Source organism: Sciurus carolinensis, chromosome 3, assembly GCF_902686445.1.
Source record: "Sciurus carolinensis chromosome 3, mSciCar1.2, whole genome shotgun sequence".
Taxonomy (NCBI): domain Eukaryota; kingdom Metazoa; phylum Chordata; class Mammalia; order Rodentia; family Sciuridae; genus Sciurus; species Sciurus carolinensis.
The window spans coordinates 48,111,365-48,124,937 of NC_062215.1; the positions used below are offsets into that span (position 1 = coordinate 48,111,365).

At 33.4% G+C, this 13,573-nt stretch overlaps 1 protein-coding gene across 1 annotated transcript in view; it reads right to left on the bottom strand.

Moving 5' to 3' along the window:
* Positions 1-13,573, bottom strand: part of Map2k4 (mitogen-activated protein kinase kinase 4) — a 121,934-nt gene that overhangs the window by 25,567 nt on the left and 82,794 nt on the right. The window contains 2 exon segments of the mRNA XM_047545984.1: positions 9,745-9,872; positions 11,411-11,462. Coding sequence (XP_047401940.1) covers positions 9,745-9,872; positions 11,411-11,462 — 180 coding nt within the window.

The window sequence follows — 13,573 nt, forward strand, 5'->3', positions numbered from 1 at the left end:
CAGCCTTTGGTTTTTGGGGGCTTGGCCTATTTCAATTAGCATGATATTCTCCAACTCCATTCATTTACCAGCAAATGCCATAATTTTATTCTGCTTTATAGCTGAGTAATATTCCATTGTGTATACATACCACAGTTTCTTTATTCATTCATGAATTGAAGGGCATCTCGGTTGGTTCCACAATCTAGCTATTATGAATTGAGCAGCTATGAACATTGATGTGACTGCGTCACTGTAGTATGCAGATTTTAAGTCCTTTGGGTATAAACTGAGGAATGGGATAGCTGGGACAAGTGGGGTTCATTCCAAGTTTTCTGAAGCATCTCCATACTGCTTTCCAGAGTGGCTGCACCAATTTGGAACTCTACCAGCAATGTTTGAGTGTGCCTTTTTCCCCACATCCACGCCAACACTTATTATTGCTTGTGTTCTTGATAACAGCCATTCTAATTAGAGTTAGAAGAAATCTTAGGATGGTTTTAATTAGCACTTCTTTAATTACTAGAGATGATAAGCACTTTTTCATAAAGTGTCTGCCCATTTATTCCCTAGCCCATTTATTGATTGGGTTCTTTGTATTTTTGGTGTAAAGTTTTTTAAGTTCTTTATAAATTTTGGAGATTAGTGCTCTGTCTAAAGTGTGTGTGGAAAAAGATTTTCTCCCACTCTGTATGCTCTCTTTTTACATTATTTATTGTTTCCTTTGCTGAGAAAAAGCTTTTTAGTTTGAATATGTCCCATTTATTGACTCTTGCTTTTATTTCTTGTGCTATGGAGGTCTTGTTAAGGAAGTCTGGTCCTAAGTCAATGTGATAGAGATTCAGGCCTACTTTTTCTTACAAAATCCTTTCGTGTTCAAAATACTAGAAAAAATAGGGATAACAGGAACATACTGCAACACTGTAAAGGCTATTTATTCTAAGCCCGTGGCCAACATCATTCTTAATAGAGAAAAACTGAAAGCCTTCCCTCTAAAAACTGGAACAAGACAGGAATGCCCTCTTTCACCACTTCTATTCAACATCGTCCTTGAAATACTAGCCAGAGCAATTAGACAAACCAAAGAAATTAAAGGTATATGAATATGAAAAGAAGAACTCAAGCTATCGCTATTTGCTGATGACATGATTCTATATTTAGAGGATCCAAAAAACTCCACCAGAAAACTTCTAGACTTCATAAATGAATTCAGCAAAACAGCAGGATATAAAATCAACACACATAAACCAACTTTGGACACTTTGGCAATCACCCCTTACCAAATACCCCATCCTTCTTATACCGCTAGCTCTAAACAACCACTAATCTTTTTGTCACTAATAAAATTCTAGACTTTCCAATAGTAACAAAAACAGCATGGTATTGGCACCAAAATAGACAGGTAGATCAATGGTACAGAATAGAGGACATGGACACAAACCCAAATAAATACAATTTTCTAATACTAGACAAAGGTGCCAAAAATATGCAATGGAGAAAAGATAGTCTCTTCAACAAATGGTGCTTGGAAAACTGGAAATCCATATGCAACAGAATGAAACTAAACCCATATCTCTCACCCTGCACAAAACTCAACTCACAATGGATCAAGGACCTTGAAATCAGACCAGAGACCCTGCATCTTATAGAAGAAAAAGTAGGTTCAAATATTCACCTTGTTGGCTTAGGGTCAGACTTCCTTAACAGGACTCCATAGCACAAGAAATAAAAGCAAGAATCAACAACTGGGATAGATTCAAACTAAAAAGCTTTCTCTCAGCAAAGGAAACTATCAGCAATGCGAAGAGAGAGCCTACAGAGTGGGAGAATATCTTTGCCACTCATACTTCAGATAGAGCACTAATTTCCAGAATATATAAAAAACTCAAAAAACTCTACACCAAGAATACAAATAACCCAATCAACAAATGGGCTAAGGATATGAACAGACACTTCACAGAAGATCTACAAGCAATCAACAGACATGAAAAAATGTTCACCTTCTTTAGTAATAAGAGAAATGCAAATGAAAACTACACTAAGATTCCATCTCACCCCAATTAGAATGGCAATTATCAAGAATACAAGCAACAACAGGTGTTGGAGAGGATGTGGGAAAAAAGGTACACTCATACATTGCTGGTGGGGTTGCAAATTAGTGCAGCCACTCTGGAAAGCAGTGTGGAGATTCCTTAGAAAACTTGGAATGGACCTACCATTTGACCCAGCTATCGCACTCCTTGGCCTATACCCAAAGGACTTAAAATCAGCATACTAGAGAGATACAGCCACATCAATGTTCATAGCTGCTCAATTCACAATAGCCAGACTATGGAACCAACCTAGATGCCCTTCAACTGATGAATGGATAAAGAAACTGTGGTGTGTATGTATGTATATATATATATATATATATATATATATATATATATATATATATAATGGAATATTACTCAGCTATAAAGAATAATGAAATCATGGCATTTGCAGGCAAATGGATGAAATTGGAGAATATCATGTTAAGTGAGATAAGCCAATCTCAAAAATCCAAAAGAGAATGATCTCACTGATAAGTGGATGATGACACATAATGGGGGGTGGGAGGGGGGCAAGAATGGAGGAAGGAGGGACTGTATAAGGGAAAAGAGAGGTGGGAGGGGTGGGGGGGAAGGAAAAAAATAACGGAATGAATCAAACATCATTACTCTATGTAAATGTATGACTATGCAAATGGTATGCTGTTACTCCATGTACAAACAGAAACAACATGTATTCCATTTGTTTACAAAAAAAAAAATTCTAGACTTTCATATTAATGGAATCATGTAATGCTTGGTTTTCTGTATTTGGCTTTTTCCCTTTAGAATAATGTTCAAAGTTAAACCAGGCTGGAGGATGCAGCTATACTTCCTTTCTTTTTAGGAGTAGTCATCCATTGTATGGATTATCCACATTTTATTTACCAATTTATCCACTGATCCACATTTAGGTTGTTTCCACCTTTTAGCTATCATAAAAGTTGCTATCAACATTCATGTATTCATTTTTGTATGGATATATGTTTTCAGGTCTCTTGGAACTCTAACTTCTGGGTCCTATAATACCTCTATTTTAAATGAGGAACTGCCAGAATTTTCCAAGGTGGCTATACCATTTTATATTCCTACCAGCAGTATATGGAAGTTCCAATTTTTTCACACTCTCTCCAACACTTGTTATTATTTGACTTAATTCTAGTCATCCTATCAAATATGAAGTGCTATCTCATTGTAGTTTTAAGCCTTTAATTTTTTTTAAGCCATAAAAAAACTGATAGTTAATTGATGACCAAAAGCTTCAAAAACAATTATGGCAAAGTCTTATGTGACTATAATACAGAATTTTTTTTCAGTTGAAAATCCTAGTTTAGAGACTCACATCACATTCAGATATGTTAAATGAATTATTTTCCACAGAACAGAAATTCTTTTAGCTACTAACAGGTATGCTGCAAAATAAAGGAGGTTCTATTGACAAATATCTGGGATTTTAAAAATATTTAAATTGTGACTTTCCATACTACTCTTAAATGCCTACAATGATTCCCACACTTATTTGGCCAAAGAAATGTTTTTTCACAAAATATGTATCTTACTTAGAAATAAAATTCTGAAAAGGTCACTTTAAATACTATTCTTCAATTCTTTTAAAAGGATAATAGTAAAACGACCTGTCTTCATTAAAAATGTTAGGGTGACATCAATGAAAATGGCAGAGTAGACACCCTCTAAGGGATCATACTTTGAGAGAAACACTGACTTTGTCAAAAGAGGCGCAGTGGTGCACACCTTAATCCCTGGAGTTCAGGAGGCTGAGGCAGAAGGATCCTAAGTTCAAAGCTAGCCTCACCAATTTAGTGAGGCCCTGAGCAACTCAATGTGACCCTGTCAAAAGATTTAAAAAAAAAAAAAAAAAAAAAAGATAAAAATAAAAAGGACTGAGGATGTAGCTCAGTGGTCAAGGGCCCTTGGGTTCAATCTCTGGTACCAAAAAAAAAAAAACAAAACTCTATTTTTTGTCAGAATTTGGGGGCTTAAGGTATAAAATCATAGGTCTACAGCAATCAAATACTAAATCAAGAAAAAGGCAACCTAAAAGTGGTAAGAGCTGTCATTAGTACAAAAGATTTAATGACTCCTTAACTGTATACCAGGCACTGTGAAAAGTGTTGGGACATCAACACTTCAGCCAAAAACAAGATCTTTAAAAGTGTTCTTGTCTCTACCAAATTGTAGTCATGGCCTTGAACACAAAGCAGCTCTGACACAGATCCTTTAGTCTGTCCACTAAGAAGAGTCTTGATATTTCCCCAGGGACACATTCATTGAAGACTTCCATGGCAAGCAAGAGAGGTTGATTCTGCTATCTTCTGGGGGTAAAAAAGAAAAGAGGGTATTTACTGACAAAATGGAGTACTTTACAGAATTGAAAGATATGGACAAAACCAGGTCTTTAGAGGACAGAAACCCAGGAAGGTTTGGGCAAATCTAAGAAGGAAGTAACAGTCCTGCTGTAAGAATGCAAGGACTTTGGCTTTAATTTTTTTCCCCTTCTTTCACTCAGACAGAAGCAGAGAATCAAGCTAAGTCCACTCCTCAGTTCATGGCAACCTGCCCTCATGGGTCTGCAGAAGGCCCCTGTAGTGTTTTATTTTATATATATTTCTCACCTGATCCCTGAGTCCTACTCCTCTCCTCCCCATAGACAATCACTTTAAGTGCACTTGATTCCTTATCCAACAAAAGTGTTCTCCAAAACTGAAGAAGAAATTAAAATTTCTCAGAGAAATAAAAACAAGAGAGCCTGAAATGACAGTGGACTGTACCTCAGAGCCATATGAAGAAGAAAAAAGTTGGCAAAATAACTACATAGGTAAATATAAAGGCCATTATAATTATATTCCTGGCTTATAAATCTTTTTTGCTTCTTAAATATTTCAAAGATGAATGCACTAAATAATAATTATAGATTTTTATCAGATACACATAATGGACACGCATATGATTACTGAAGGTAACAACATGGGGGACTATGTATGAACAATCTGTATACTTTTTTTTTTTTTTTTTTGCGGTGTTGGGGATTAGAAACCAGGGCCCTGTGCTTGTGAGGCAAGCACTCTACCAAATAAGCTATACCCCAGACCCCAGTCTGTATACTTTTGAAACTAAGGTAGTATTAATTCAAACCAAATTATTGGAAATTTAAGGTGCTAACTGTAATGAACATGATAATCATTAATAAAATATCTAAAAATGTAACAACAAATGAGAAGAGAATCAAAAAAGTAAATGAGAGGGAGGGGGGTATGAAAAATGGTAGAATGAGAGACATCATTACCCTATGTACATGTATGATTACACGAATGGTATGAATCTACATCATGTACAACCACAGAAACGAAATGATGTACCCCATTTGTGTACAATGAATCAAAATGCAGTCTGTAAAAAATCAAAAAATAAATTATCAAAAAAAAGTATAACAAAAATTCAAACAACAGAAAAAAGGACAGAAATAGAGAAAATATTATTTTTAAAAATGAACAAAACATAGAAAATAAAGTTAGGAATAAAAGTAATTAAATTCTCCGATTAAAAAAGTAGAGATTAGTAAAATGTACAAAAACATGATTTTTCTGTATGCTATCTATAAGAGCCTAACTTTAGATCCAAAGGCACAAATAGGTTGAAAGTAAGAGAATGGAAAAAGATACTTAATTTAATAGTAACCAAAAGTAAGCTAGGAGAGTTATATTAATGTAATATAAAATAGTTTCTAGCTCAAAAAATTGTGATAAGAGATAAAAGGTCATTAGATACCCATAAAAGGGTCAATCCTTAAAGAAGATATAAAAAATATAAACATACACACACCAACATAACCACAAAATACAGAAAGCAAACACTGACAGAATCAAAGGGAGAAATAATTAACAATTAATAATAATAATAAATAATTGCAGACTTAAATATTCCCCCTTATAGAGAGAACATTTAGACAATACACCATTAAGGGTATAGAGGACTTAAGCAAAACTATAAAAAATAATGTAAGATCTGTTCGTCTTAAACACAAACAGGACAGACTATAAACCATCTGAAACAAAAAAAACAGAAAACTCCGCTCAACATTAGAATACTCATTTTTCACTCAAGTGCACATGGAATATTCTCCAGAACAGACCACAAGTTATTCCACAAAATGTGTCAATAAATTTAAAAAGACTGAATCACACAGTTATTTTCTCTGAACAAAATGGAATGACAGTAGAAATTAATAAAAATAGGACAAAGAAATTTCACAAATGTAAACTGTATAGTTAGTGGCTCAAAAAATTAAAAAGCCCTAAAAAAATTAGAAAATACTGTGAGATGAATGAAATGAAACAGAGAATAAAGAACTTAAATGATTCAGAAACAGCAGTGTTCAGAGGAAAATTTATAGCCATAAACACTTATATTAAAAACAACAAAGATCACAAATAACATAATACCTTAAGAACTAGAAACAGAAAAGTTAACACAAAGATAACAGAAGGAAGGAAATATTAGCGTAGATGTCAAGAAAAGATTATACCAGGGTTTGAGAAATACCCACAATACATAAATGGACATATTTTAGAAAATACTGCTATGAAATGAGTTGTCTTTCACCAATGATCATAGACCATATTACAAACAAATATGAAATGACTTCTACAAGAGGAAAAGTTCTAAAAGACAAAGAGATACTGAAATGATATTTAGAAGTCTCTTTGTGTTGGAGGGTAGCATAAGGTTAAGAGAACCTTTGAAAATGAAAGATTATCACTCACTTGAAAAAGGGGAACAAAGAAAAAAATGAGGGCAAATATTTCCATGTTGTAGCTATTTCAACTGCTAAAGAAAAAAAGGCATATCTGTAAGCATTACAAATACATATATTATGTACTTTGTTAGGTGATGCAATACAAAGTAAACATCATCTAAAATAGCTATACTAAAACTATGTATAGTCTTTAATCATAAGGGAACAATCAGACAAACTTAGAATGTGAGATATTCTAAAACCACTTCTAAAAAAAGTCAGGTCATCAGAAAATAAAGAAAGAATAGTTCAGACAAGTTTAAATTAAAATAAAGACTGTTACAACTGAAATCAATGTATAATCTTAATGTGACCTTTTTTGTTATAGTTGGGGAGCAGAGGCATTAGGGAAATCTGAGTGTGAATTATGTATTAGTATCATGAAATTTTTAACTTTTTTAGGTATGGTATTGACACTGTGATCATGCAATAAAATGTCCTTTGTCTTGGGAGATGTGCACTCAAGTTTTTAGAATGATATTGCAACTAACTTTTGTTCAATAGTTCAGTATGCTGTGCACACACAAACACAAACATACACACAACTTTATGGGAGGAAGAGCTGTGACAAAATGCCACATTAGCTTATGAAAAAATTTATATGTATACTCTACATTTTGTGTGCTTTTTATGTTAAATGATCTAATGAGTGCTTCCAACTTCTGCAGACTAAAGAAAAACTGTAAGTCTTAAAACAAAAGGACACATTCCTGCTATGTTCTGTCAAAAAACATCAAAAAGGAATGAGAGGAGGTTTTATAAATTAATGTTGACCACATCTCATTCCTTTATATAGGCTGCAGAAAAGCAGAATGGACACAAATTCATTTCATTTTATCTAGTAAAGATTAGAAGCAGAAAGTTTATTGTCGGCCTTCAAACTCCAAAGCCAAAGAAGGTCAGCAGGAAAAGAGAAGCCCCATACCTTCTTGGGCCTGTGAACCACATTTCTACACAAGAACAAAAAGTCTTACTTTAAAAGTCACCTGAATTCAAAAACCTGTATAAATCAAATATAATTCTTAGCCAACATTACAGGGGGCTATGGTTTGAATGTAATTTGTCTCCCAAGGGTATGCATGCTGGAGGTTTGGTCCCCGAGGTAGTAAGGGATGGTGAAATATTTAGAGGTAGGGCCTACCAGGAGGCAATTATGTCACTGGAGGCCTCCAAAACTGTGAGCTAAATAAATCTTTTAACAAGTACCCAGCTTTAGGCATTCTGTTACAATAACAAAAGCAGACTAATACAGTAAAAACACTTAGCCAACCTTAGTATTATGATAAGCCCTGCTGGATGCAGTGGCGCACTCCTGTAATCCCAGTGACTAAGGAGGCTAAGGCAGAGGATCACAAGTTCAAAGCCTCAACAACTTATTGAGGTCCTAACTATAAAAAAGGGGGGGATGGGGGACTGATGATGTGGCACAGTGGTAAACTGTCCCTGGGTTCACTCCCAGATACCAAAAAAAAGATAAGACAAAGGCTTCACTATTATTAAATGTGTAAATTATGCCACTTCCCAAATGCTCCCATACCTATTTTTATTTCTTGCCTTTGATCTGTTGTGCCACTTTCCCCTAACGATCATGAGAAATACATGATTTTCTGAATTGTCCCAAGAATATGCCGGGGCAGTTAACACCCACAAATCTCAGACTTTAAGCGAAGGCCTATTTTGACTTAAAATATACACACAACTAACATTGATAATGAAATGTGCAACAATTCTAAAACATTGTCAACAATAAAATTTTTCAAATAACAATGTTTTTCAAACACAAAACCAGAGTTTTAACAGGCAACTGTTTGAATTTGTACAAAAAAATATAATACCATTTTTTACACTATTTACATATTGAGAGGTAAATAAGAAGAGAAAGAATGCATGATGGGAAATTTACTCACAAATGACACAGAAATAAAATATATTCAAGTTTTTTAAAATAAACTTGAAATACTAATACTCAGCTCATTCATTTATAAACAAGTCAGAAAACTGATAATATTTGGCTTTCATTCTTCTGACATTTCTATTTTTTATAATTTGGAAACATAAATCATAGGGTTAACAACAGACTGGCTGATGGTCTCAATAAATGATGGCAAAACCTTATGAATCACCATTTATAGTAGTGTGCTACTCTCCAAAGAACCACAGGCACACCAAAGGAAGACACTAACCCCTAGGGAAAAAATTTATAGCATTAATCCTAAATTCCAATTCAAATATTCATCAAAATTCAGGTTATAGAAACAGTATATGCAAATACACTGGGGAAAGAGGAGGGTGATCTCTCTGAAAGGACAGAATATCCAGAGGTTAGAGAGACTTCAGGTTGCAAAATACCAAGCGTCTAGACTGCATCTGTCTGTGTGTTTCATTCACTTCTAAGGAAACTGACAATATTCACAACACAAATTCGGAGTGAAAGACATAATACATTCTGCTAGGAATTTAAGTCTCTAACTGGAAACAGCATCCCTTAGTAGCCCAGGACATACTCTCAACATGTATTGATAAACTACTACAGTTAAAAGAGCATAGGAATGCCAGAAATATCAAGACATTTTTGAGAATTGACCATCTGATTGATTATTTGAGTTGCATATAATGAAAAAATAATAATTGGAAAAGACCGTATCTGCTAGATGCCAAATAACAGGAAGTGAGTAGAAGAATGAATATAGAAGTTCTCTGAAAAAATTTAGCAGTTGCACAGAAAAGCTAGAACCTGAGCTCAAGCTTAGGGGAGAGGAAAATATTCTAGAATGATGAAGCTGAGGACAAATGGTAGATTCTAGAGGTATAACAAGAAAGGGCACAGGCTCTCTGTGCAATGACTACCAGGCAAGAAGGCTTGGACTGCACACTTACTGCCATGTATGGCCGACACCCAGCATCTCTTGTCTTGGCAATGGAGTCCACAAGCTGTCCACTGATGCCAAAGTCACAGAGTTTAATATTTCCACTTCTGTCCAGAAGAATATTGGAAGGTTTGATATCTACAAGATACAGATATCATTTGGTATAAAATTAATCAAATGAGCTCTAAAGTACTTTAAGCAAAAGTATCAAAAAACCTTAGACAATACAAGTAGCTAAGTCCTTAAATTCAGACATGTAAGAAGCAAAATTATTCCTTCATTTAGCATATGCAATCATTATTCATGTTTTTTTAACATATAACTATATTGACTAGAATTATATAAATGCATGCTAGCCAAACCAATTTCACTACTGATGTCTTAGTCCAAAAAGATATGAATAGAAATTATTTTTTCTCTTTATATGGTCATATTTATAAAACATAAACATTAACTACGTGTTTTCTCTACTGGAAACAGGAGAAATCATTTTCTAAACACTGATCCTTAATAATGATCAAAACTGCTTCAGAATAAATGTAGGCATTTTAAAATGTTTTCTTTGTTTTCATCAAGAAGCTTGTATTCATTTACTTGGTTCAAATTCATTATTTAACAGTCAAAATAGTAGGAAAGAACTTAATCTTTCATACAAAGTTTGGGTATCTAACCTACATGATTTTAAGCCAAAAGAGATAAAGGCTATTTAATAATATTTTTAACAAGCATTAAGTCAGGTATAATTTAACAAAATATTCTGATATTCACAGTTAACTAATATCTTTGGTCTCAACCCTAAATGACAAGTCCTTCCATAAATTCCCCCAATTACTAATTTTTTTAACGACTAGTAACTATTTCCTAGAACTCAAGTTTTTTCAATTCCATGAATTTTTACTTTTCATTCTAATAACCATCAGGATGAACTACATAGTGCTATGTATTAAGTTTGTTTATTAGAAATCTACTGAGGGTAGAGACCCTAGAAGCTTTTTGCTCTGAGTCTAGCAAACATTTAATATATTTGCTGAACTAAAGTCAGGATCCCCGTGGGTTACTGCTTTTCTAAGTTTGGTGTTCAACTCTAAACAAATATTTAAATTTGAAATCTGTACCTAACAAGTCAAGATCAACATTTTGACAAATACGTCATGCCTTAAAGGAATTTCAATTTATACTACTAATTAAAAGATCCCTCTTAAGAATTATTATCTAAAATGAAGAAGAAATACTTGACAGGGATTAGTAGCATGGTTTTAAAATGCTTGAGAGTAGAGGATGAGGGTGTGGCTCAGTTGCTAGAGTATTTGCTTAACATTAGCATGCTCTGGGTTCAATCTCCATTATTAACAACAATAAAAAATGCTTGAGGGTACTATCTCCTAATTCTTCTCTGAATGTCCAGAGGACCACCTTGATGCCTTTATAGAACAACTTGCAACAAAATTTAATTTTTAAGCCCAACATACTAAAGAGCCTGCAATTTATAGAATCCCATAGGAGGGGAAAAAAATACACATAACTAAGTAAGTTTTAGAACACATAGAATATATTTTGCTAAACATACAAATGTTTCTGGAAAGCTTACACAGTAATGTTGTTATTTTTACTAATTTTTTTAACCAATTAAGGGGAAAAGGTTAATTTCCATTCTCTAAAAAGTAATCTATACCCACCTCTGTGAATAATTTTCAAGTTTTCTTTTAAGTGGTTTAGTGCTTTCACAGTCTGGGGAGAAAAAGATGAGATGGGATAAAGAAATTGTTTCCTTCAATAAAACAGTGCAATAGTTTATCATAATATTCCATGTAGCCCTTTGTATACTTTTTAGCGTACTGTTTCAATATTCTTTTAATGTTAACTAAAGACACTAAATAATGATTTTGAATCTGCAAACTTTACATGGCATGACAGCTTAAAAATAACAGTAGCATAATTTAAAAATTCATTAAAAAGTTGTATCATTTTTCTTGTACCTTGAACCTTTTCAGGAATAAAAATAATAGATTGTAAATAGTAACAGCTGTCCCAAATTCTCAGTTCCTTACATTCATCCTCACTAAGGCTGAGCCTTCAACAAAGTCAGATTATCTGCTCAACCTACATGGCAATTTATCCACACTTTATCCTGTTGCTTGATCACTGCTCACAATCAGAAAATCATAGATTTCTTCAGAAAGAAAGGGAATAGAGACTTGTTTGTGTTAAAACTTCTACAACTTCAAACCAAAAGAGAAACAACAGCCTACTCTTCATTTACTGTAAAAAAAAAAAAAAAGTCAAGTGTCTATTGTCATGAAGTTGTTGGGCATAAGCAATGTAGAATACACAAACCTATAGTGTTTAAATAGCTATTCTTCTGTGTTCATTGACTTATTAATTAGCAAAATACTTCAGACAAAGTAACGTTAAATGTTATGCTTAATATGTAAAGATCATCAAATCTGGAAACAGGCATATATGTAATAAATGGATTATTAGTATATGTATTACATTACTGAAATATACAATAAAATAATTTTATCTTTGTTTTTCAATTTCATGACCATCCTGTTATACAGTGGTGAAGAGTAGAGTTCTGGGATTAGGTTGCCTGGGCTTTAACCAACTATTACTTATGCATCAAAATAAATTAATTACTTAAACCTTCCATGCTTCAGATTTATTATATGTAAAGATGAGGTTACACTATTTACCACAGAGAGTTACTATGAAAATTAAATGTCATAATAAGATCTTGGCTTGACTTAAATAAACATTCATTAAACATTTAACTATTATCATTTCTCACTATCATTATAATATGACAAGTGATGGCATAATAATTGGTATACTGGAAAGAGATGGATAATTAATGTACCATTTCGTATGCTCATCTGAATAATGAGTAAATTTTAATCTCAGTTTCTTTTTATAAAATTATGAAAATATATATCTTAAAATTTAGTTAACTCATAAAACATTAAATGTAATCATTAATTTGACAGTGACTAAATTTTAACATAAGATCTAGCAATCTTAAGCTTATAATGACTACAGTTTAATTGAATTTTTAGAATTCATTTATATACATAACATCTCTTACAACTAAAATACAGCTCAGAAATCACTTATATTTTTAAACCATTTTATTAATCCTTAGTGATTAACCAAGATAAATTGGTAACTGATAGGTGGACTATATTGAAAAGAAAAGGTACATGTAAAAAAGACAAAATCACATGCAACCATACTACCTTACAACTTCCTATATAGTTTAGTGTATATTATCAACTAACCCAGGATATGTCATTAGCCCAGATTCTCAGAAATTTCTAAGAATCTTATTAATTTTGCTTTATTAAATAAAATGACTTTTCCCTTGGGAAAAATTTGTAAACATTTGTCAACTAAGATTCAGAGCAAGAAACAAAGTGATCATGAATTCACTTTAAGAAGTATAAACACATAATCAAAAGAGTGCATTTTCTCTTTTGATACTCTGATAAAAGTAAATTGACCAAATGAGTACTAATGCTGGCTCCTGGAATTGCTATTTTGAGATAGGGTTTCACTAAGTTGTTGAGGCTGACTTTGAATTTGCAATTCTTCTACCTTAACCTCCTGAGTCATGGAGATTACAGGCTTGCATCATCACTCCCAGCTCACAAGAAACACACTTTTTTGGAGGGAGGGGGGTTACTGGGGACTGAACCCAGAAGTGCTTAACCACTGAACCACAAATCCAGCCCTAAGTATTTTATTTAGAAACAGGGTCTTGCCGAGTTGCTCAGGGCTTTGCTAAGTTGTTGTGACTGACCTTGAACTCAGGATTCTCCTGTCTCAGACTCTCTAGCCAC